Below are 25,781 nucleotides of genomic sequence, written 5' to 3' on the forward strand. Positions count from 1 at the left end.
GGTCCTTTTGAAATGTAAAACCCAAGAGCGGCTTTGTTATTCAAACAAAAATAATCGGAAGAAGCACATCAAAGAGAAAACGCGGAAAATGCCACATCAACAAAACAACTGAAGATCCTGCTGCAGTTATCTTTGTCAAGCTATTCTAGGAGCTTATTACAGATACGCCGATTGTTTCTTGCTGTTGGGAGACACAGCCATATCAGAACATTGTGCTGAAACATATCCTGATGGACCATTCCTGGGCCTCTTATCTGCGGCTGTCCTCCCCAAAATGCCAGACTGCAGCAGAAGCCAGTTTCTGATTCTCCCTTCAGATGTTAGAAAAACAACAAGTTCAGCACTTTTTTTTTCCCTGTCTTCCCACGTCACCTCTGAGATGTAATCTGCCAGTAGAGCCTTAGCCCTGTTTGATGTGGTCCCTAATTTGCTTTGCCCCTCTGCCTCGCCTTTGAGGGAATGGCAAAAGGCTGAACATGAAAAGGCCTTCACTAGCAAAATGTTTGCCGTGTAAAATCGTGACTAATTACTGCTTCAGTGATCCTTATTAAGTCTTCGTTTTATGTCAGGCCGCAGTGACAAGTACAAACTGTAAACGCTGCTTTGTTGGTTGTCGTTGTTGCCAGCAACGGAGCAGGGTGACAGCACAGGGCACTGTGTGAAAGGCGTGTGCGTGTGTGGGTCATGTATACATTACATTGTGGGGACCAAATGGCGCCATAATGTGATAAAACCTGTTATTTTGATATTATTTTTACCACCTTTTAAGTCTTCAGAAGGGGAAACTTAATTTTATAAAAATCTGTGACTGTAATTAAAAAACTAAAAATGCCCAAAGTCTGGTATTTTGTTTGGATAGTTATGGTTAGGGCTGGGTAGGGGTTAAGATTGTCAATGTTGGGATTAGGGTTTTTCCCATAGAAATGAATGGATGGTCCCCACAAAGATATGAATACAAATGTGTGTGTGTCTATGTGTCTTTGTGCTGATTGCAATCAAGTGTGCAAGTAGCATTTTTTTTTGTGTTTAATAGTGTGTTTGCGTATGTTTATATGAAAGTGCATGTTGACATATGTAGTTGTTCACATTTTTGTGTGTAGTTATCTGTGAATGGTCTGTGTTTAGTCAGTGCATTCAAATGCATGTACTTAAGTATGTACTGTTTGCTGCACTCGTACGTCGCTTGGAACAAAAGTGTCTGGTAAATAGGATGAATGGAAATGCAAGAATGTCCGTGTGTGTGTGTGTGTGTGTGTTGTGTATCTAAGCTTGTTAATGATTCATATTGCAGTGCCTTGTAAAACTCACACCCTTAAAACATATTAAAAATGGTGCTTAGTAAGTTGGATAAATGGCCTCAGACCACACAGCAACAAGCATGGACTGGGAATCCCTTTAGTTGACATAAAGAAGGGATCATGTGACATGGGGGTCACGTGACATGGGCTTTAGATGGGGATTTTCAGTGGGACAGGGCTGGGTTAAACTCCATATAAGAAAACGCTTAAAGCACCTAAATCACAGGTGGGGTTATAGATAATAACACAATTTTCGGGAATGAGAGGCAGGTGGCACGGAATATTATGATGACCCCAGTCACCTGACTGTCCATCTCCATGACTCCCCCACCCTGCCAGGGCAACACTCACCACCTCTTGTATGTGAACATATATGACAATGTGACACAGACGTTTGCAGGTGGTGCGACTCTGTGATTGGATATGGGAAGGTCAGGCGGCTCATGACTACGTTTACACCAGGTATTCTTAATGGTGAAATCTCACTCCGACCAACACACAGACCTGTGATCCTCTCTTTTGTCACATACTTTAGCTAATTGTGTCTGGGGTGACCAAAATGATTCGATTTCACGTCTTCAGCGACTGACCGCAGGTAACTTCTCTGCAGCCCTGTTACGACCCGACCTCTGTTACGACTCCAAAGTGCTCTGGGATCTGAATCGAGCAGCCAGACGAATTTGAGAAACACCAAAGAGCATCTAGAGTCGGAGGATCAGAGCGGAAGGGCAAACGAATTCCAGCCGGGATTCTTAGGGATCATTTGCAGGCCCAGGATCAGAGTGGAACGGGTGGGTGATTTTCGGTGCGGGACACTGGAGATTTACAGGCTGAAGATCAGAGTGGAACGGGCAGCTATCCAGCCAGAGCACTCAGGATTATTTGCAGCTTGGGACTAAAATACCACTATATAATCCCTCTGTATTCACACTTTCTGGAGTGGCTGGGAATTTTACACATTATGAGGCTGAGAATCAGCAGCAGCCCCCAGTATATTCATGTGGGATCACAAGTAAAAGCCAAGGCAAATCAGTGTGATGTAAGGCTTCTTTCTCTACTGGAAAATCACCATTGTCATTTGTCACTGTGATTACTTTTTCCGGGGCACTAAGCAGCACCGTTTTAAGTTACTAATATCAGTAGAGATGTAGAATCAACAGCCGTGCATCTCAGCCCGACCTACGGTACAAATCAATCTCCGTAAAGCAGTCACACTTCAGTCACCTGATTGGTCGGCAGAAGCTTCTGCGCTGTAGCGCTCCGCCGTTCTGCAGCCATTGTTGAATTTGGCCTGAATGAAAGCGCGGCCTCAGATGAAGGGATAACAAGCAGCCAGCAGCGAGATGAACAGTAATAATGATGGATCTCCCAAACCTCACGGCTCTGGGCTCCTTGGGCAGCTTGGAAGGAGACTGTCTGTTGGCCTGGGGCCCTCCTTCCCTCAGCCAGCATTTATCATCAGTAAGAAATGAACAAAAAAAATAAGGGTTCTTGGAACCATTCCTCTACAAACACTGATATCCAACCAGCTCTTTTCCTCTGGCCCTCCCTCTCCCCAGTGCTGTTACAGAGCTCTGGCTTCTGAGATGTCTCCTCCATCACTCCTTCCCTCTCTTTTCTCTCATACACAGAGGCAGGCATAGCTGCACACTAACATGCAGCCCAGTGTGTGCAAATGTAAGCACACACTTGTGCGTACACACACACACACACACACACACACACACGCGCACATTGCAGTCACAGATTCTTTTAAAACTGAGGTAGCACAGCTGGTATTTTTATTAACAAAAAACAAAACACCGAAAAGGTTGAAGCCGTAAAAAGGGATACTCCTAAAATGTTTTGACGCAAAAATCCTTCACGCACTCATATGGACATTCGGGTACAAATGCGCACACGGTGCATAATAACGCTCTGTCTGCGCACACGGTGCATAATAACGCTCTGTCTGCTCACACGGTCTGGACATGTGGGGCACATACACGCCCTCCACAGCCCAAGGCTGCACTGATAATGCTGCTGTTGGTTTCGGCCCTACACACCCCCCCCCCTTCCCATGACAGGAGCAACAGCAAGTCTGGAGTAAAACATGTGCTGATCTGTCTGAATCAGTGTTTCCCAACCCGCTCCTTGGGGACCTATAGGTAGTTCATGTTGTTGCTCCCACCCAACTCCCTGCCAGACATTGGTCGGATGCCAGGAGGGAGACTACAGGTCCCCGAGGACTAGATTGGGCAACTCTGGTCTAAATTAAACTTCTTTCTATCTGGTTCATTTGTGTCAGAGGTGGTGGTGAAGGGCAGAGGGGTGGTAATTGTGGCGCTTTGCTCTTGGCTTTGACGGGCAGTTGTTAACGGTGCGCCATCAATACGACATAAACACATCTGCTGACGCTGAGTGACCGACCCATAAACGGTGATGCACTGGGTCCCCTGAATAATGAGCAATTGAGTAGTGAAAGGGTCAGACTTCTAATGCTGAGTCGCGGTGCGATCGACGTGTCACTCACAGCTCGGGGGGGGACGTGGTTTTAACAGAACCCGAAAGGCCGCCGGCCATTTCCCCGCAGAACTGGCTTTCACAGAGAACAAAGGAGACACGTGGAAGAAATTTACATGCTAATTTATAATTACTCAGTTAATTAGCACTAGAATAAAAAATATGAGATGATTTGGGACTTGTGGGACCAGAGTTGATAACCCTTGCAGGAAATTGCCCTTGTTGTCTGTAAATGTACTTCTCAATTCTTCAAATTGAGTAATTGCCCCTTTAATGACAGCTACTTGTGACCGTTGAATTTACCAGACCATTTACCAATTGCGTTTTCACTAAGCAGAGAACTATGTGTTAAAATGTTAAACCGTTTGAGGGAAAATAGGTACTGTGTTCGTCTTTTCATTACTAACTTATTACAAGCGATTTCACGCACATTAAAATAACAAACAATGAGTGTGGGACCAAGCTCAAAGCTTACCACTTCCATAGAGTGGGAGAAAGACTTTTTCTCCACTGTGTCTTACTCTAAAGGTGTCCGTTTAATCTGCCAAACAAGCACCGTTATTCTGAAAAAGAGGAGACGTGGATCAGCAACAGGACTTTTCGGGGTTGGTGGTATACTCTGGTGTACTCTGGTATACTCTGGTGAGCTTTTTACTTTAAAAGTAGATCGCAAGTCAATGCAAGTCTAGGCCACCCTGTACCACAGTGTACCGTTTGTGTGTGATGATTCCATAAACGTAATGTCCTTTATAAAACTGCTCTTCACACGTCCCACACACTCTTTTGGACGTGCTGCAACCCCAGCAGTAATGCCACCTGACGTTGGACAGCCATCTTAATCTCTAAGTGTGTGTGGCTCAGTGGGCTAAGCCTCTGTGCCTGTGATCAAAAGGTCACTGGTTCAAGCCCAGCCTCAGCAGAATAGTCAGTGTGGGCCCTTGAGTGAGGCCCTTAACCCCCAGCCCCACGGGTGCTGCTGCTATGCTTGCTCTCGTGTGCTATGGAGTATATGAAAAGAGAATATCGCCACAGAGGTCAATGAAGTATCATTTATTCATGCATAGATGGTCGTTACAGACGGGGCTTCAGTGCCACACTGGATTAGCAGCACCCTTCTGACAAGATGTTTACTTATCAAGTAATGTTTCAGAGGAAGCAGACGGCAGTGCGTCTGAGTTGCGGCTTAGGTTTCTGGGCTTCTGTCACATGACTTGAACGCATTTTAATTGGCCCGGTGCAAAGTGTCCATGCTAATGAAGAGAGACGTATCACTGGACACAGTGCACTAACTGCACTGACTTGCAGAAGGCAGGCAGCTGGTGTGCACTCCCCCCGCACACACATACACACCCCGCACTATCCGCTCAGCTTCCAATTGTGCGTATCTCAAATACAGACATGCTGGAAAACGTGTATGAAGCAAGAAGCTGCAGGTCGTCGTCCTCTCCCTCCCTCATAAACACGAGCGCACGTGTGTGCCCCAGTGTGCATCCAGGCCACGCCACACGCCCACGCAGCCTCGCATAGCCCAAGGAACCAGAAACCTGCTGTTCCCAGAACTCCAATCAGGGGGCTCCGTTACACAGATTGCAACAGGTCTGTCCAGCACGCTCTTGTTTACCATGATAGGAAGGACGAGCTGCTGAAAGGGAAGGAGCTGGGCCACGTGCCAAGACGGCGCGAGCGGCATGTGTTTCCAATGTGGCTGCATGTGAACACGGAAATAACAGGCAGGAGGTGATGGCCCCTCCTCACCACCGCTGCGTGTTACACACCCCTGAGAGTGATTATTCCCTCCTCACCACCGCTGCGTGTTACACACTCCTGAGAGTGATTATTCCCCGCTGGCCGCCGCTGCGTGTTACACACTCCCGAGAGTGATTATTCCCCACTCTCCACCGCTGTGTGTTACACTCTCCTGAGAGTGATTATTCCCCACTCTCCACCGCTGTGTGTTACACTCTCCTGAGAGTGATTATTCCCCACTCGCCACGGCTGTGTGTTACACTCTCCTGAGAGTGATTATTCCCCACTCTCCGTCGCTGCGTGTTACACACTCCCAAGAGTGATTATTCCCCGTTGGCCGCCGCTGCGTGTTACACACTCCCGAGAGTGATTATTCCCCACTCTCCGCCGCGGTGTGTTATACACTCCTGAGAGTGATTATTCTCCACTCTCCACCGCTGTGTGTTACACTCTCCTGAGAGTGATTATTCCCCACTCGCCACGGCTGTGTGTTACACTCTCCTGAGAGTGATTATTCCCCACTCGCCACGGCTGTGTGTTACACTCTCCTGAGAGTGATTATTCCCCACTCTCCACCGCTGTGTGTTACACTCTCCTGAGAGTGATTATTCCCCACTCTCCACCGCTGCGTGTTACACACTCCTGAGAGTGATTATTCCCTGCTGACCGCCGCTGCGTGTTACACACTCCTGAGAGTGATTATTCCCCACTCTCCATCGCTGTGTGTTACACACTCCCGAGAGTGATTATTCCCCGCTGGCCGCCGCCGCGTTTTACACACTCCCGAGAGTGATTATTCCCCACTCTCCGCCGCTGTGTGTTACACTCTCCTGAGAGTGATTATTCCCCACTCGCCACGGCTGTGTGTTACACTCTCCTGAGAGTGATTATTCCCCACTCTCCGTCGCTGCGTGTTACACACTCCCAAGAGTGATTATTCCCCATTGGCCGCCGCTGCGTGTTACACACTCCTGGGAGTGATTATTCCCTGCTGACCTCCGCTGCGTGTTACACACTCCCGAGAGTGATTATTCCCCACTCTCCGCCGCGGTGTGTTACACACTCCTGAGAGTGATTATTCCCCACTCTCCACCGCTGTGTGTTACACTCTCCTGAGAGTGATTATTCCCCACTCTCCACCGCTGCGTGTTACACACTCCTGAGAGTGATTATTCCCTGCTGACCGCCGCTGCGTGTTACACACTCCCAAGAGTGATTATTCCCCGTTGGCCGCCGCTGCGTGTTACACACTCCCGAGAGTGATTATTCCCCACTCTCCATCGCTGTGTGTTACACTCTCCTGAGAGTGATTATTCCCCACTCTCCGTCGCTGTGTGTTACACTCTCCTGAGAGTGATTATTCCCCACTCTCCACCACTGTGTGTTACACACTCCTGAGAGTAATTATTCCCCACTCTCCGCCGCTGTGTTACACTCTCCTGAGAGTGATTATTCCCCACTCTCCGCCGCTGTGTTACACTCTCCTGAGAGTGATTATTCCCCACTCTCCGCCGCTGTGTTACACCCTCCTGAGAGTGATTATTCCCCACTCTCCGCCGCTGCGTGTTACACTCTCCTGAGAGTGATTATTCCCCACTCTCCGCCGCTGTGTGTTACACTCTCCTGAGAGAGATTATTCCCCGCTTGTCACCGCTGCGTCTTACACACTCCTGAGAGTGATTAATCCCCGCTTGCCACCGCCGCGTGTTATACACTCCTGCGAGTGATTATCTCCTTCATTGCTGTCTCCTCTGGAGAGCCCCAGGGTCCCTGCCTCGGCATGGCAGGGCTGTCCCTATAGCACCCCCTGACTAGTCCGTGGGGCCTGTAGGGGGTCACACAGCGTCCCGTATCTGATCGCAAAGCCCCAGGCTGTTTGTCATTTTAAATCCTCCAAATGCAGCGAAAGCAGAAAGCGCAGTTTTTAACGATGCTCCTATTAACCTAATATTTACAGCACCCTGCAGTTATTTACCTTCCAGAACTTTTTATCCACAAAGCTACCTTTGGCCAGTCTCAGGATCAGGCCGTCTGAACAGAGCGCTTTCTGATAAAGGCTCATTCCTGTGGCATTCTATTACTCTATTACTGTATTAAATTACCTCAGATACTTTGGACATTATGTGAAAAGCAAAGAGGACAAATGTGTTACAAATAACGTACATTCCGTCACGGTTATCGCTGAGGTCACTTCCAGCACTCACTGAGACTCTGGACGCTCAGCGCCGTACGTCAATTTTTCAGAGAACACTTCTCATTTTTCAACTCTGACATTAGGTTTGCGTCCCACTCTGCGGTCTCTACTGCTTGCTCTGTCTCTGTCTCTCTCTCCTGGCGTGTGGGACCTCTCCACAACTCGCCTCTCTGCCCGCGAGCGGCGAGAACGGCGCGGAGCCCCGGCGAGCAGGGGCCTGACCAAACCTGTTTTCATTCAGCAGGCTCGGGGCTGTTTTTGCCAAATCTGCGGAGCCAAATGGGAGAGGGTGGGGATGGGGGAGGGGGTGCGCAGGAGAGGGGAAAAACAATAGATATTTGTTCTGTGATATATTACTTTACAGCACAGTGATGCCTGCTGTGGCGAAAGAGGAACAGGATAGAGGTGAGGAGACCTGCCAAAGACTTTGCTCCTTCACCACAGAGCCAGATTACTTGAGGACTTTTACTGACAGCCAGGTGGTCGTACTGTAGGTTTAAATCCCATGAGGAAAGCTATTATTGCAGTTAAAAATTATACTTTTCACTATGTCTAGACAATGTGATTATGTAGCTATAGCTTAGATTTACCCAGCCTAGTTGTAGGTACCTATATTAAATGCTTTACTTGCACTGTGAAAGCTCTCAAATGACCGTTATTCTGCATTGGAGGTGGATGTATGCTTTACCGTGCCTCCAGTCTTGGCTGCTGTGCCCTGGACTGTTACAGCGTTACAGTGTCGGACCCCCTCTCCCCACACTGTGTTCAGTGATACGGCCCAGTGCCGTGTCACCCCCCCAGGCTCAGGATACATGTCATTGCATTATTCTATTATTGTTAAAAATGAGATTTCACAAGTCAGTGGTGATTAACCAGCTGCAGCTGGACCAGAAATCAATAATAGCTCCCCCCTTCCCTGGTTCCTGTATCTCTAACTGGCTGACACCTGACACACATACACACACAGATCTGTAATTATATCTTTGTGGGGACTCTCTATTCATTTCTAAGGGGAAAACTCTAATCCCAACATGACAACCTTAACCCCCACCCAGCCCTAACCTTAGCCATAAGCAACCAAACAAAGAACGAGACTTTTGGCATTTTTACTTTGTTGATTGCATTCACAGATCTTTGTGGGGACCTGAAAAATGGTCCCAACAATGTCAAAAAGCAGGTTTTTATTACATTGTGGGGGACATTTTGTTCCCCACAATGTAATATAAACCAAATCCACAAACACACACACACACAGACACAGACACACACACACAAGCTCGTTTTTTATTACTGCCTCCCGTCTCTTTGCCTCGTTTTATTCTGCAGTCTTCTCCAGGGTTTCTTTGCCCCCCCCCCCACCCTCCAAGGGCCCTGGCTGTGAGCGAGCAGAGACCAGAGTCTGCTGGGCTGAACTGGGTTAATAGGAGCAGAATTCCTGGCTTGGACTCCACTTCCCCTCCTTCTAAACATTCCTGTTCTGCTTTATTTTCATAGGGATTCTTGGCATCCAGCCTGCTCAACACACAGACACACACAGACACACACACACACAGACACACACAGACACACACATACACAAACAAACATACACATACAGACACACAAATAGACAGACACACACAGACAGACAGGCACACACACACACACACACACAGGCACAAACATAGACCATAGACACACACACAGCTGTTACAGTTACAACTTGAACTTCACAGCCTCACACACATTAACAGGCACACACTGTGAAAGTGACAGTGCAGAAGGAAGGCTTACATGCCCAAACACATAACTGCTTTAGTTCTGATCAAGGCTTCTCCCTCTCTCACACTGGCACATGCAAATAACACAGGCGAACACACACACACACACACACACACACTGAAAAACTATTGGGGAGTGTGTCTTTTCCAGGTCGACGATGCTGTAGGCTGATATATGGACACTGACATACAACAACTACTGGAAGAGCTGTTACAGTCCTAATTTAACCTTTAAGCATATGCACAGATTCATGCTTTATACACAGACACACAAATACATGGTTCCAGATACCCCTCGGACAGATTAATATATTTCTTTAATAAAAATACAACTCACAATGAAAGCCAGCAGCTCCTATGGTAACTTACACTGACTGTCAGTTCTGTCCCAGTCAGGCCTAATTCCAGATAGTTCCACTACTGCCATGTGAAATTACTCAACGCTGTAGCATCAACAAATGTCTCCCTGGCCTTGGACTCTCATTGCCAGGCATTGAAAAATATGACCAGTGTAGCAGAGAGGGAAACAGCAGTACCAAATGGTGGCTGTATTTCATTCAGGCATCACAGAGACAGCCTGCTCCCAGCCCAGGACCTTGCAATCACAAGTACCTTCTGAATGCACCCAAAGGAGCCGCAGCTGTGTAGGAAAGAATACGGGACTGGCGAAAGAAAGGTGAACCTTAAAAACATGATATAGAAGACGTAACTGCTACAGGGTTGCCAACTCTCGCGCATTTAGCGTGACATTCAGACTTTCAGACTCTTATGCTCAAGCAAGAAATCTTACGGCAAATCTGGATTATTCCATTACAAACCTAAAGTTAGCTACATCAAAAGCATTGGGGTAGTTTGCAAACCCTAAAGACTATTTACAAGGTAGTAAAACTCTTACATACATGTAAATGCGTGCACATGTGTGGCAGACTTGTCTCGAATTGAAAATCTCACTTCAGCCAGATGACCAAAGCGACCCTTTGGCATGATTATTATCATAATTAAAGATGCTAAGGGGAAAAAGATGGCAATTTCTATCCATCCATTTTCCATAAATACTTGTAGCGAGTTTGCCACACTTCCCAGAAAGACTCCGGACACCTCGGATGGGATGCCGGTCCAGTGGGAACAGGATGCTTGGTTACAAACACCAGTTAGCTGCCTGTCTTTGGACTGGGTTCGGAAACTGAGGTGGCCAGAGGAAAGTGCAGGGTTTTTTTTTTATTAGCGTGAAAAGGCAAAATGAAAAATGCTGCGGACCAGGTGTCACGGCAGGCCCCGAGCGTGTGCGAGCGTGGGTACGTTTATAATGAAAACTGCTGTTCATGCCTCTGCGACATCAGATGTGGCAGAACTCCTCTCTGCCCCCCAAGCCACCCCCAACCCACTGTACCCCCAGCCGGGCCCAGCCCAGATCTAATGAAAGGTCCCCAGTCTCTGCTCACCACTATTCCCAGTTAATTACAGCCCACCAGGCTGTTTCAAATAGCCTTCAGACCAGCACCCTGCGAAGGATCCCCCTGTTTATTTAACAGTGAGAATTATTCAATGACAGGTTGGCCAGAGAGTGCCAGCAAACAGGGAGGGGTGAGGGGGGGGGCTTCAGTGTTTTCTGTGGCAGGACTGCGAGGTGGGGTTTGTCTGTGCCTCAGTGCCTCCTGAACGCGCCTGAACAGCTTTTCCTTTTGCATCCACCCCCCCCCCCCCGCCCCCATTATCCTGCCATTCCTACCCCCTGAAGCACAGTCACACCAAACCTCTGGGTCTAAACATCCTCCATCCATTCCTTTCCCGGACTGGGTCACACTCATGGTGCCCTTGCGGCCACTAAACCAATGTGCCCGCCTTTGTCAGGGCGGCCTGCACACGCTGCCAGGCCCCGCACGGCATGAGCGATGACGTCTATCTGAGCTTTTCATAAAAGACTGTGATTGAGTCCTCCTTTTCAGCAGAGTCCCTTCATCAGTCCAGGCTGTGAGGGCTGGATCAAAGGCCTTTGACTTACTTCCCGCAGCCACATGAAACAGACCATTGCATTTTAATTCACTCTTGATTTCTTACCTTGTTTGCAACATTTCCCTGTCCAATTACAATGAACCGTCTTCTCCAGCACCGCGCCGTTACTGGGACAGACATTGCAAGGCCCCCCCCTCTCTGCGCGTCTCTCCCTCCTTATCTAGTCCTCTTCCTCTGTCCAAACCCTGCTTTGCTTTCACGCTTCTTCTCTGGCTCCTGCATAAAGCAGTCCAGTCCTGCTTTGGCTGAACCGATGGAAACATCACTCAGAAACAGCTGCAGGTTTGCATCCAAGAAGGGTCCAACTGACATCCCTGACTGACCGCAAATACGCTGGTGTTTGCCAGTGCTGCCGGCACTATGGGACTTGCAAAGGGGACACGATAAGCAGGCTGCCTGGAAGCTGTTTATGTTTACCACCTGCCTATTAAATGGACTCTCCACAAAGGCACCTTTGTCTTGGGCAAAATTAAACAGGCCCTAATGCTTACCTGGCATAATATTAACTCAAATCTTCAGCTCAAACATTGCAGGTCACCACATATGGTGAACAAAACTCACACGCAGCCACATGCCAAGGACAGAAACAAACACACATGCACGAACACACGCACACACGCACACAGACCACCCAAGAAGGACCCACCCCATAGAGACGAGTGAAAATTCCTTTCTTGCTGTTTAAAGCCCAACCGACCCACGGTGGCTTTTGGTCTTAGGGTGATGGAGACATTTCAGCAACTGCAGTCAACTTGGAGGGGGGGGCATTGAATAAACATAATAAGTGAAAGATACGGGGTGGTTCTCCACTGTACGTCACTGTCACAAGTCGAAGATGTCTTAAAGGCCAGCTCAATTCAATTTCAGTTTATTTTTTTATATAGCGCCTTTCATAGCAGAGTCACCCCAAGGCGCTTTACATGGGTGTGCTGTGATACATTACAGCATCATTAGGACAGAATAGTACAGAACCAGGGAAAAGGAAGAACAAAGAAATTAAAGAAAGAAAGCTGGATGACAACGGAGGAGAGGAACCGAAAAAAAACACCTCTGGGGGTCCAATGTCAACGGGCTGCCCGACCCCCCCAGCCATGCTAACATTATAGAAACAACCAACCAAACAAACGAACTCTGATGCTCCTGTTATTTAGTAGCTCAAACCGTGCAGAAAACAACTTGCATGGCTTGATTTAATCCATTTTATCAACCATCTATCCATTATTTATTATTCTTTGGGTCATTTGAGTTTAGCTAGTCTAATTAATTAAGTGCCTCGTCAAGAGTACTACAGTAGTGTCCCCATCTCTACGGTAACGCCCTGGTAGACCAGACCCAGAGCGCCTCTAAGGGACCAGTCACACCTTCCCATAAGAAGAGTACAGATGGATGGTGTTTCAGCGTAGCTGGTGAATCACTGTGAGAAACCTGTCATTTCAATGCAGATTTCCTTGGAATTTATGAAGCTCGATGCACTGGTCACATGGTCACATGGTCACATGATCACTTTCACACACTTACAGAAGAAAAAGGGGAAACGGCCACAAAAACACAAAAGTGCTGAAAGTGGGCAGCTTCCCTGCGAGATGGAACAATAAGAAGCAGCACAATGGACACTCAGCTTGTGTGATTTCAGTCACGGAAGCTTCCTGCTTCTCATCGCCTGCCTCTTCCTGTCCCACCCCTCCCCTGCTGAAAGCTGCCCGAGGAAGCAGGCCCATCTGGCCCCTGGGCCCCGGAGCCTCTCCCACACGCGGCCCGGTCGTCTCCGCATTCCCCGTTTCCCGCCACGGAGCGGTGAAACCGAAATGCCGCGGCCAGAGATGATTCAGGCTCGCCAGCACTCCCTCCCCGTGTCTAGAAGCAAGAGGTCAGCGGAGAGTATTAATCATCAAGTCCAGCCGACACGTTTTTTTCACAGAGCGTTCAACATTAATGCCCCCCCCCCCCCACCCCCCAACTAAGGTGGTGCATTTGCTGGACACAGCTGGGGGGTGCAGTGCTGCAGTGCTGTTCTGGAGTCACCGGGCAACAGAAGGTTCTGATCACGTCTCTGTCTACCCCCCTCACCCCCCCCCCCCCACCCCACACACACACCCCACCCACCTTCCTCCTGGGCTCAGCAGAGGAACCCAGTTCCAGAGGGGCTGTGGCCAGGCGGCTGCCTAGGAAGGGTCACCTCAGTCCAGATGACTGGAGCAGTGCCAGTTTCCACCGTTTACTGCGCTCAATGGATCATTACCAGCGCTTTCCTGACCCAGAACATTGTGTACCACTCACAGAGCAGGCAGACCTGCTTTCCCATCCAGCGTAAACCTGCCCCCCCCCCCCCCCCCAAATGCTCTTCGCCACACAAACATACTGAGCATTTGCCCCGCCCCCCAGTCCACCACTCTGAGACACACCAACATCCTGAATATAGTGACCCCCCCCCCCTTTTCCAGGGGTATTAGTCACACGCACACTCTGGACAGGAACCACAGCAAACATACACACTCGCGCACACAAACACCCAGGCAATTATTAATAAATTCATTACGGCCTGTAAATCTGTAAGCTAGGATCAGGCCTGGCATCCGCCACATCAAACCCCTCAGGGATATGTAATGTCCAGGGGTAGGGAGGGCAGGGAATACAGGCCGAGATCCAGGCCCCGACTCCGCTGGCTGCGGCCCCCAACCTAGAGTCCTCACCCTGCTATAAACAGCTTTGTGGACGGCACAGAGCGCTATGTATATCCCCAGTGGGCTACCGCAATCTGCGTCGGGCACGGGATGGGCGACCATGCTCATTCGCTCATCAGCTTTTACTGCGACTCATATAATCACACACACGTATGCACTTTTAAACTTCTATTTTCAGCGCGGCTCTGAAAAAGAGAAAATAATACATAACAATTTTGCAAGGTACGGATGATGTCATCCTCCTTTTCCAGCTGGTCATTACCCTAAGCGTCATGCCACATCCTTCTTAGGGTCCTGCCTTTTGAGGAGAAAGACAGCCGTGGGCCTTTCGGAGAAGGGGGGGCTCATCTGCCTTGGGTAACTCCTGAGGTACCCCCCCACCGAGTCTCTGGGCTGGAATCTACAGGAGAGTGGTTCCCTCTCCTCATGTGAACTGGCACGGTGCACTATAATTAAAGTCAATGACTAGCTATGGGCATATTAGGCATTCTGGGAGCTGGTGAAACTGCCCCAGTGCAAACGCGGCCATCCAGTCCCGAACGAGGTCACGTCTTCTGCACCTACTTCAGCTACCCTCTTCGGATGGATGGACGTGGCCACCACCATTGACGATCTCCCCAAGAGGCTTAGCTAAATCCCTCCCCATCCTCTGCTGAAGGGGCCTTTTTGGTTGAACCCTGTGACACCCTTACCCCCCCGGTGGTCCGTGTTAAAATGGGCGGATCGGAGATTGGGGTAGATCAGAGGAAATAAATACTGCATGATCACAGCCAGGCTTGTGGATGTGTGACCTAATTGAGTGCTCAGGCTGTTTGCCTCCCTCTGCCTCCTGGGGCTGTGAACAAGGCCTTGCCCCCCCCCCAGGGTCAGCCTGACCATTGCATGACAGGGTTGCCAGACTCGGTACCTGATCCCTCTTCAATCCCCTATGCTGCTGATGCTGTTAATCTGCAGCGCAAACACACAAAGCTCGATAAGCCATCGACATGTGCTCCACCAAGGTCAAAAGGTGCTATGGGAGTCACCATAGTGCGGCCAGGCCATAAGCGTTAAGAAGCTGAACCAAGGTCAGCTTGCCAGCTGACTGAACAGGGGCGAGAGCATAATCTCCCAAATAATAGAAACATTCCTGAGGTTCTTTCTGCTCCCAGGTTCTCTCTGGCCTAATCCTGGACCTCCGTACAATGTGCTGTGGATATTTGGCAGGTAACGACCTGGCATCTAAGTTGATTCTGGATTGGCTCTGGAGTCTCCAACAGGGACAGATTCCTTCCCTAAATCACTACCTTCCATATGCAGCATTTAGGACCATTAAGCCTTGTATTTTAGTCAGAGCACATAGCATGCTAGGGACATAAAACAGAGAGGAACATGGCAAAGGTAACACAGAGGACAGGCATGCAAGAACTCCTTCCACTGCCATGTGATTCAATTCATGTTGCTCCTCTGTCATGTGACCCATTACACTGGGTTCTACTGTCATGTGATTCAGTTCACTTTGTATGTTTGTCATGTGACCCATTACACTGGGTTCCACCGTCACGTGTCCCATTGCACATCTCACACATGCTCTGTGATCCCCAGGGTTCTCTGCCAAATGACCTATTACCACTGTTTATCATGTGACCTGTCACTCTGGCTTCTGGATTAAACAATCGGTCCACATGTTGACATCACATGTCAAGGTCAGCCAGAGGCAGATGAGGCTCATCCCCAGTCTGTGACATTACACCTGCAGCCCTAATCATTCACTTAGGTTAATAAGACTACTTTGAATTTTAAGCAGGCTGTGCGTTGGACGGCAAAGGGATGGCGTGCCACTGGCAAAGCCCAAACGTGTCAGCGTCCCTGACACGCAGCAGCTGCTCGCTTCCCAGCATTCCCCTAGCAGGCCTGCGACACACATGGGCACGTGTGTTTGTGTTGCGTGAGCGCACATGCACGACAGCTGTGAACATTAATAAGTCATCTGGCCTGTTTTTGTCACCTATGCGTTTTGCAAAGGCACGCTTGTGTCTGCGTGACTTGGAAACACGCCTGCTAGTATAGCACAGCTTGCAGGGGATGGCTACCATGTTCACGGCAGAGATTTAGGGGGCTGGTTTTAAATGCCCACCCCAATAAAAACTCACAAACACCCTTGGTTGTATACAGCATCCCTTCACGCCTACACTGATGTTTTAATGTCTTAATATCCCACCATCAGCTTTGTGATGACAGACACAATGCCTTCCGGGGCTCCATGCTCAACACACACAGAAATCCACCAGGCGGTATTTCAAAGCTTCCCTGTACAGTCCGGGGTCACTGAGCTTTGGCTCACCAGTGTGCCAACGGCTGACATCCCTAAACCAGTGTCTCCCATACCCGGTACTTGGCGACCCACAGACAGTCCACGGTTTTGCTTCCAGCTCCCTGCTAGACAATCCACATTGTCACTCCCTACCAGGAATTGGGAGGGAGCAAAGACGTGGACTGTCTGCAGGTCCCTGAGAACCGGATTGAGAAACACTGCTGTAAACAGCCGGTACTGAGCCACAAGGCCCATGCTGCTTATGGAGGTTGTTGTGTCGGCACACCAGAGGAATGCAGGCTCTCATGCTCCTACAGCAGGAGCAGCACGTGGCTGTAAACAGCGGACATGCTTCACACTTCACAGACACTGTTACCCTTCACAATGTGCTCAGTTAAATCCATCTGCCACCTCCACTTACAATATATAGCAGTTTCTTCTCCAGAATTAAAGAAATTTAGCAAAAAGGGGGCAGTGACAGGTAGAAGGGTGCCTGGCTATCCCTCCTGTGATTGGTTACATAAATGTCCTGCATCCCACAAGTGCGCGCGCACACACACACACACACACACACACACACAAAGACATGCACACACATGTTACATTCATATCCTTGTGGGGACTCTCTCTTCATTTCTATGGGAAAAACCCTAATGCCAGCAATGACAACCTTAACCATAAGTAACCAAACAAAATACAAGACTTGCGGTCACAGGTGTTTATGAAATTGAGTTTCCCCTTGTGGGGACTGAAAAAAATGGTCCCCTGATGTCACAATAACAGGTTTTTACCACATTGTGGGGACATGTAATATATACATCACCCACCCACCTACATACACACACACACACACACACACTCTATTCACAGTGCTATCTTCAGTCCCATTCCACAGACTCTCTCCTTTTCTTTCTCCGAGCAGATAACTCTCAGTGCTGATTCTGTAACCTGACACTCGTAGCCGTTTGGCAGCAGTCTCCTCTTTTGACCAAACAAACAAAAAAACGAGAGAGGGAGAGAGAAAAAAAAATCTCTCCACCCCCACCCCTACGCTTCCCTGCTCCGTACACAGCCTGGAGCTCTCTGCTCCGCGTGGCACCGGGCCATTGCAGGTGTGTGTGCAGGCAGAGGGAGCAAGAACAAGTACACAGATATCATCTTGTGTTCTTCGGGAGCGCTGAGGGCAGGGTGGGTGTGCAGTGAGACCCACCTGACGCATGTCCGGCACCCCAGGCCAAAAGTGAGGTCCAGAGAGCAGGCCTGCCCATCGGCCTCCTCTTACCTTGCCGCGGCGTTGGGGTGCGGGCCTATGCTCCCTTCACACGCAGACAACACGGCCTACGGTCATACCGCGCACAGCCTGCCAACCCTGACTGAAGGGGGCAGGTATTTCGCGGCGACCTCTAGCTGCAGCAGGTAGCACTGCAGGAGGGAGGTCTTTTGTTCGCGGTGACGGACGCTTCCGCACGAGCACAAAACAGATCGAGTGATGAGGACAGGAGCCGCAGACGAGAAGCCTGGGGTTCCGCCTCGCTCTCCCTCAGTCAGCGATGTCGGCCCTGTCCCCTCCAGGGAGGGAGGGGCCCCTAATACCCGCGCCATTTGTCTGAAAGGCTTTTCATTAGGGGCACGCGAGACATTAAATGCTGTCATTACTGCAGGGGCATCTGTCCGTGCTGAGCCAACATCACAGGGCCTCTGCTAATTACGGCACTCGAGTCACACAGACGAAAGGCAGAGGCAGAGCAGGGGCATGCAGACACAAATACACAGCGGGACTCTTTAAAGACAATAAAGCACTAAGGGGGAGAAACATACCTTTGACACGGAAAACAAAACATGACAGCCGGAATATTAGCTTGGGACATGGGAAGGTGATCCTCGGTCTTTTTGTATGTAAACTGCTTTTCTATAAGTATGAAGAATGCCAGGTAGTAATGACAGTCGCCATGACAACACCCTGTCTACAGGGAGATCTAGGCATAATTAGACAGGCCAAGAACCACCGCAAAAAAAAATGCACAGATCTTTATTTTCCAGTTCTGCCATCTAACAATGGGTGCATGCAGCTGGCTGGAATTCTGATGCAATTTACTTTTGCTGATGCGGGGTATTAATTTATAGGTACCTGGGAGAGGCTGGGCCCTCCATGCCAGCGTTTATTTTGAATAAGCCCGTTGTTAAAACAGTAGCCCCCAAAATCCACAAGGCCGGGCCCTCATGCTGCTCTCATTAAAATCATTTGTAAAATTCGGGCCATAAAACCAAATGGATGCATTTGCTGGCATCAGGGTTCAATTAATGTTATTGAGGGGCCAGACGACGTTTGGACTAGGGTTGGGACAACGCGTCGACGTAATCGATTACGTCGACGCGTAAAATACGTCGACGTAAAAAAATCTGCGTCGATGCGTCGTCATTTTCAAAACAGACATGGCGGCAGCGAGTAGCGGCAACATGAGTGAGGCAGTCGCGGTCGACCCAAACCACTCCACCCGATCACGCAGTTCTACAGTATGGGGCTATTTTAACCGAAAAGGAAGTGATTCATTTTAAATGTTTTGTTAACTTTTCCTTAATTTTATATATGTTTGCACATTTTATTTCTTGTTAAATGCTATCTCTAATATAAGATGGTACGACTACTACAACTTTATTTTGCAATTTTGTTCATTAAAAGGTCTTCAAATTAAGAAATTTGTGTTTTTCATTGATATACATAAATTAGTAAATGTGAAATTGCTATACAAGTCAAATAATGGGGAAATAATCGATAATCGAATCAAATCGAAATCGAATCGGATTGAAAAAATTAATCGTTAGATTCATCGATGCATCGAAAAATTAATCGCTAGATTCATCGATTAGGAAAATAATCGTTTTGCCCAGCCCTAGTTTGGACGCCGCAGAAGCAGAGACGGCATGAGATCTGATTCTCCTCCCAAGAGATTTCACCGCAGTTGGAAGAGCAATAGAAAAGCACATGTGAAAGACGAGCGACTGCGTCAGGATGGGGAGACCCCTGTAACGCAATTTTTGATACGTAAGTCAATCAAGGGGAGGGTATTGTCAGCATGGCAGATTCTGCCCACCTGGGGGCTCACCTGTCACTTCAGTGACCCGCCACTCAAACGGACCTGTGAGAAGAGAACGTTCCAGAAGGGAAGCCATTAATCTATGCTTAGCCTGGAGTACTGCCCAAACAAACGAAATAGTCTTATCTAGTCTCTCTGTGTTTGTGTGTGTGTGTGATTTGTACCGAGCTGAGTGGGTGTGTGACAGCCCAGAGCTTTCCACTCCCTTAGCTCTCATGTCTTCCCCAGACAAACACATACTGTGGCTATTAACCTTGTCTTGTCTCTGTTTTCAGCCCCATTGCTCTATAACTGTCGCTAAATCTGCCAAATAGCTGTAAACAGGATGCGGCAGCCTGTCATGCTCAGAGTCCATCTTTGTCAGGCCTGTGGGAGCAGGCAGGCGGGGCCCAGAGTGGTGCCTCTCCTTGGGGAAAAGGTGGAGATTAACAGCCCCCGTCTCGTACGGCAGCGAGGGCCCGACTGCAGTAGGCAAGCTGGCGGCGGCTGCGGGCAGCTTGGGGGAGTTAGCAAACCAGTATGGGCTGACTCTCTCCTACAGAGACTGCTGATTTTTACCTGCGCTGGCATAAAGATGACCCCGCTCACACACACACACACACACATACACACACACACACACACACGGTGCATGTACAAACAAACACGGGTATTTAGAAACATGCTTCTTGCACATGGGACACAATGGTGATTCTTGTAAAACAGGCTGCAGGCTCCTCAAAGCCTCTACTATGACATATCATACTTTATCAGTTTGAAAACACCACACAAAAACCCCTCTGAAGCACCCTCATGTTTAGGATGAGTAAGAAAAGTCCTCTCTTTATTATTCTAGCGGTAAAACTGAAGACGGAAATGAATAAAACATCAGAAGGGGAAAAAAAACACTATATCGGGGAAAAAAAAATAAGATAAACAGAATTATTCATTGTCTGCGAGCAGCTTTTGGCCTGACGTAATGTGAGTGGATGTGAATCAGCCCGTTGACACAGGGCATGAACAAAAAGGGTTGGAGAGGTGGCAAGGTGCAGCGTGAGCAAAGGAAGATGAGGGTAGGCGGAACACAACTCCCAGTCCCAGGGGGGGCATCACGGTGTTGTAGGAATGCACAGCCTACCTTGTCTTCCATCCGTGCCAGCCTAGAGCCAATGGTATTGGCCCCTTTGTCCTTGCTGCGCTCTGCAAATAGGGTTGAGGGAGCAGCGTGAGGCTTGGGGAACAGTGACCAATATGGAGAGTGTCATTCAGGACAGACTGCAAGCCTGTCATGGAAATCAATCCCAGTACAGCAGGAGTCACCAAACTCTGGTTTAGATAAGAATTACTGAAGGGTATTTATCAAGAAAGTCCCCCCCTCCCCCCAGACATAGAAGCTCGCTGTATACCAATACTGCCTACGGCTGAATCCATTCCAGCCCCCCCCGCCACCCCACCCCACCCCACCCCATCCCCAGTCCTGATCTCACCTTTCAGCCTTTTATTATCCGTCTACGGACAGGATTGAGGTGTGTGTGACAATGATTCCTTTCTCTGAAGGCTAAGAGCCAGAGGTGTTGTGGCAAGCAGCTAAAATGTGGGCAGGGACATCTATGGGCTCATTCACGCACAAACTCAAGAGTGGTGGAGGCTTTCCAGTCCAGTGGGGAGAGAGGAAGACAAAGGAAGGGAGGAAGAGCAGGAAGGAAGAGAGTGAAATGGAGAGAGGTAAAGGGCTGAGGGTTATGAAGTGTGAGAGGACGCAGAGAACAAGAAGGCAGGGGGAGGGAGAGAAATATGAAAAAATGATCACTTCAAGGCCCCTCCCAGAACAGGCAGCGCTGAGGTTTGATCGTAAAGAAGTCTGAAAGGTCCCTTGATGTTTTATTTCAGTGGAGCCATGTTGCCAAGCGCATTTCTCCCCAGGAAACGGGCTTGTGTGATTTTTGGAAGAGCTCAGAAGTTAAGAGGCTGTGGCAGAGGCAGAGTTCACCAGCAGGGCAGACGGTGGGGGGGAGGGGGGGGGGGTACATGGTGGTGTGCTGGGTGGGATCGCGGACGCTGAGGCAGAAGAGCAGAAAGAGGCCAGCACAGTACGAGGGCCAAGGACTCAGCGGGCTGGTCTGTTTGTGGGTCGACCCAGTGGCTACATTTTCATCATGGAGGATAATCGCATACCTGAGCTGGTCTGGAACAGCGGCAGCTTCCCGAGGGACTGGTCCAGCCTGGCAGGGTAAACACAGACAGACTTCATACTGCAGATGCCCACGAGCACGGAGCTCTCGGCACCATAAGACTACAAGGACACAGTAAGCCAGAGGTGCCCAGGCTGCCCCGCAAAGTCCGGCCCACGCCGGTTTGTTCTTCAACTTCAGCTGTCAATAAAAATACAGTCGACTGCACAATGACAGCCATGTTAAAGTAATTTCTTCTTCTGTCGTCCAATCCGTAATTCTAAAATGTGAATACACTTCTCAATATACTGTCCATTACCGTTATTAGGCCTCATTTAATCAGTGATAACTTTTGAACTGGTACCATTTTAACTACAAAGGACTGATATTTAAATGTAAGACCACTTTAATTTATTACACCCATAACTGCTTACCCAGTACCGGGCTCAGTAAGTCTGGAGCCTGTCCCAGGAAGAATGTGGCCCAAGGCAGGGGCAACCTGGATAGGATGTGGGCCCATTAACGGGAACATGCTAAGGCCATTTTAGATTAGGGGTCCCCAAGGGCTAAATTCCATCAGCAACACAAAGCCAAGGGCCACTGCGTCCAGAAAAAATGCCAACTGGGAGGAAGGGGGGGGTAATGATTAAATTCGCTGACGGGTGGGGACAAGGGGAATCGTTTGCGTAGATTCAATAGTATTTCAATTCCGGGTTCCAGAAGCTGGTAACCACAGAGGTAGAGACCTCAGTTCCATGGACTCTGGGAGGAAACGGACATAAACATGGGGGAACATGCACAGACTGAGCCGGAGGCAGAATCCTACCCCCAACCCTGCACCAACTGGCCTAACTGAGGGTTAAAAGTTTTTGGTACCCATTTTGGTTAGTGTAAACCAAAATTTTATAAAGGACTATTTTTAAAATCCTAATTTCCTTCATTCACTCAGAAAGCTGCACAATCAAGCTAAATTGACCAATAACTCCAGTGCAATGAAAACCAACATTCCCTGCGGCCACTGAGGACCAGGGCACAAAAACACGCACTGACACACACATACACAACCACATATAATATGAGCAGAATCCAGGTGAGCAGGGGATATATCAGTGCCATATGACAGCACTGGGCATGTGCGAAGGGTAGCCATGGAGACAACCAGCCAGCCGCCGTCAGGGTACCTACCTCCTCTGTAGCTCCTTAATCCGCAGCATGAGGTTGAGGTGTCCCTGTGAGTACTGCTCGATCACATCCCGCACGTCGTACGGCTTTCGTGCTTGCTGCAAAACACAGAGCGCTTTATCCGCCTCGCCCCAGCACTGCTCCTCTGCCCGTCTCTAACAGGATAAGCAGGGAAATGGGTGCCCTTTGTGATGGGGGTTAGGGGCAGGTCAGGTCAATGCAGAGAAGACCGAAGAGAAGGATCAGTGAGGGAAATATAGGGAATATAGGACTACAAAGGACACCCCGAGAAACGAAAATTTGCGTCCGGGGAAACCTAAACATATGGTAACCTTACAGCTAACTCTCGGTTTACAATCTACAGGCAAAGGACACAGTATATGTGCATGCAAGTCGTTTTCGGCAAAAGTTACAAAACACTAAGCTAAAGTTTGTTAAATGACACAATTCACTGTTCACACGAAAAACAAAAATAAAGTTTCAAAGATCCAGTGGTTTCCGGAAGTTGATATCACTCGTGAGCAGTGTGACACGTAGGGCTGTGCATATCATTTACTTTATAAAGTGAACGTGTGCACGAGCCTTGTAAACACTGTGTGATACTAAGTGGCTGCCGTACATTGAAAATCGGTGCTTTTTCCTTTGCTTGGTACTCAACTGTGACTCGCAACGCTGGATCATACGGGTTACAGAGCTAAACCTGGACAAACCGCCGGTTTTTGATGGAGGGGCCCAAAAAGAGGACGGGTGCGGGGAACCCCAGACGTGTGGTAACCCCATCACAGAGCTGAGCCTGGACTCCTGCTGGACGGCGGAATGCTCCGCTCCATTCTGCATAACAAGGCGCAGGTACAGTTAAGAAGCAACTCTAAGCACACACCCATCTTCCCAAATGTACAATGAGCCCTTCAGTCCTTCCCCTGTGCCACACCGATTTCTGTATCACAGCTCCGGTCTCCATGTCCCTAATCGCCGAGCTCTGAGGACTCACTGTGTTCCACTAATCTATGCACCTTCCTCACATGTACTTGCTCTTTTTACGCTTTCTTCTTAATTATTTCTTTGCAGTAGACTATTATTCTAGGAGTTTTTAATTTCTGTGATGTTGCTGGACAAAAATACCCCCCGTAAACTTATCTTATCTTACAGGCCGAGCCACAGCGCCTGAGCCGGCAGCGAGTCAAAGCTGGAAAGTGTGCATGATGGCTGGCTCTGGCACTGGGATCCACACAGACCACAGGATGGACTACCCTGCTAACCACACCAGCACCTCTTACCAGCAGCAACCCAGCTTTCCCATCCAGGTACCGGCCAGGCCCAAACCCGCTCAGCTTCAGATGGAATCTGATTCTGATACCTAATTCATTACCTAGTTGATTACATGTGGCCACAAATGTTTAACTGTTGCAGTATTATTAATAATATTGACAGTGTTATTAATCTGAATCTGATATGAATGGAAAAGGCTGTAGAAAGCTACCATTCAAAATGCATAAAGAGTAGGATGGCAGAAAGGCAAAAGGAGCTGGAAAACAGGCTGGTGGGCTGGATAGATGGAGGGATGGGTGAAAAAAAAGTGTGAAAGATGAAGGGAAATGAGAGAATGGATGGAAAACCCATGGAAGAGGCTAACAGCTAGAGAGATGGAGAGAGAAAGGGAGAGAAGTGCATCCAAGTGGCTGATGACTGCCAGGTAAAACAGCATCTGAGTGATGTAACCCAACCCGTGTATCTCTGCGCTGCTCTCCTATGTAACCAGAGACTAGCAGGAGGACAACCCACCTCCGGATTCAGGACGTGTCGCAAGTCCCTCTAATAAGTTCTGCTATAACGGCCATCAAAGTGAATTAGGGGGGACATTCATCATGAGGCTGAAGAGTTTGCCTTTGCACCCACACCTGGCTGTCACTCAGTGTGTCTGGAGGGGGGGGGGGGCGGGTTGAGCGAAATCTGTGACTGTCCAGCTGTGTGGGAGAGCAGCCAAGTCCCTGCCGAAAACCTTGTCAGATACCCAAGTTCAATCGCTTAGCTTGAATTTTCAACTTTATTTTTTGACCTAAATAGACATAGACTTTTCCACACGAGCTGGAAGAAAACGGCCCTCCAAAATGGAGAGTGTGGCCTTGCTGATTGTGTCCCTCAGGACGGGAAGTGCTGATTCATCAGGCAGGAGTGCCTGGACTGAACTCACAAGGAAATGTGGAGGGCAAAGCATTATGATACACTAGGAGAGACATGTATGAAAACTGGCATTTTATGGTGATGAAAACATCTGTTTTTACTATGAAGAGTCATGGCCGGGTAACTTGGGAGCGTTTGGGAATTCATCCCGCCAGTCTAATTGGAGGAAAGTGATCCAGGCAGGGCACAAAGAGATGGTGACAAGATGGAGCCATTAACAGGTAGAGGTAGTGAGGGGGGGGGGGAGCGGGGCATTCTCGGGGGGTGACCCTTTCTCTCCCTGTCCCCGGCCAAATAAACAAACTCCTCTTTCAGCACTCCGGGTCAGAGAAAATGGAAGGCTTGCTCCCTAGGGATCCAACCATTACTTGCCCCTGACCAATTAAACAAAAAAGAAAAGCTTTATTGGCAAAAAATACACGAGGTAAATACCAACACAGCACGTCACTGTCTGAAAATGTCAACGTTGCACCAGGTGAAAGGAATTAACTCTGTCTCCATAGATACCCATGATGGTGAGTCTGCAGGGCTGAAAGGTCGAGGCTGTTGCTGTCCTACAAAGAGCCGGCATTCACCTGTCACTCACCTGAAACTTCTTCTTGGCCACGAAGTACCGCATCCGCTGGACCACGCGAATCGCCACTCTGTGTGACTCCTGCATCCTGGGAGTGTTTGTAGGTAGATAC

The 25,781-nt window shown here is 48.9% G+C and overlaps 1 protein-coding gene across 2 annotated transcripts in view; it reads right to left on the reverse strand.

Annotated features, from left to right (window-relative positions):
- Nucleotides 1-25,781, reverse strand: part of LOC111859522 (potassium voltage-gated channel subfamily KQT member 1-like) — a 74,152-nt gene that overhangs the window by 1,542 nt on the left and 46,829 nt on the right. For both annotated transcript variants that reach the window (XM_023842280.2, XM_023842279.2), the window contains 4 exons: nucleotides 25,682-25,757; nucleotides 22,918-23,012; nucleotides 21,737-21,783; nucleotides 20,700-20,761 (listed from right to left, as the gene is read on the reverse strand). In XM_023842280.2, the coding sequence (XP_023698048.1) occupies nucleotides 20,700-20,761; nucleotides 21,737-21,783; nucleotides 22,918-23,012; nucleotides 25,682-25,757 (280 nt within the window). The remainder of the gene's footprint in view (nucleotides 1-20,699; nucleotides 20,762-21,736; nucleotides 21,784-22,917; nucleotides 23,013-25,681; nucleotides 25,758-25,781) is intronic.

Source organism: Paramormyrops kingsleyae, chromosome 13 (assembly GCF_048594095.1).
Source record: "Paramormyrops kingsleyae isolate MSU_618 chromosome 13, PKINGS_0.4, whole genome shotgun sequence".
Lineage (NCBI taxonomy): Eukaryota > Metazoa > Chordata > Actinopteri > Osteoglossiformes > Mormyridae > Paramormyrops > Paramormyrops kingsleyae.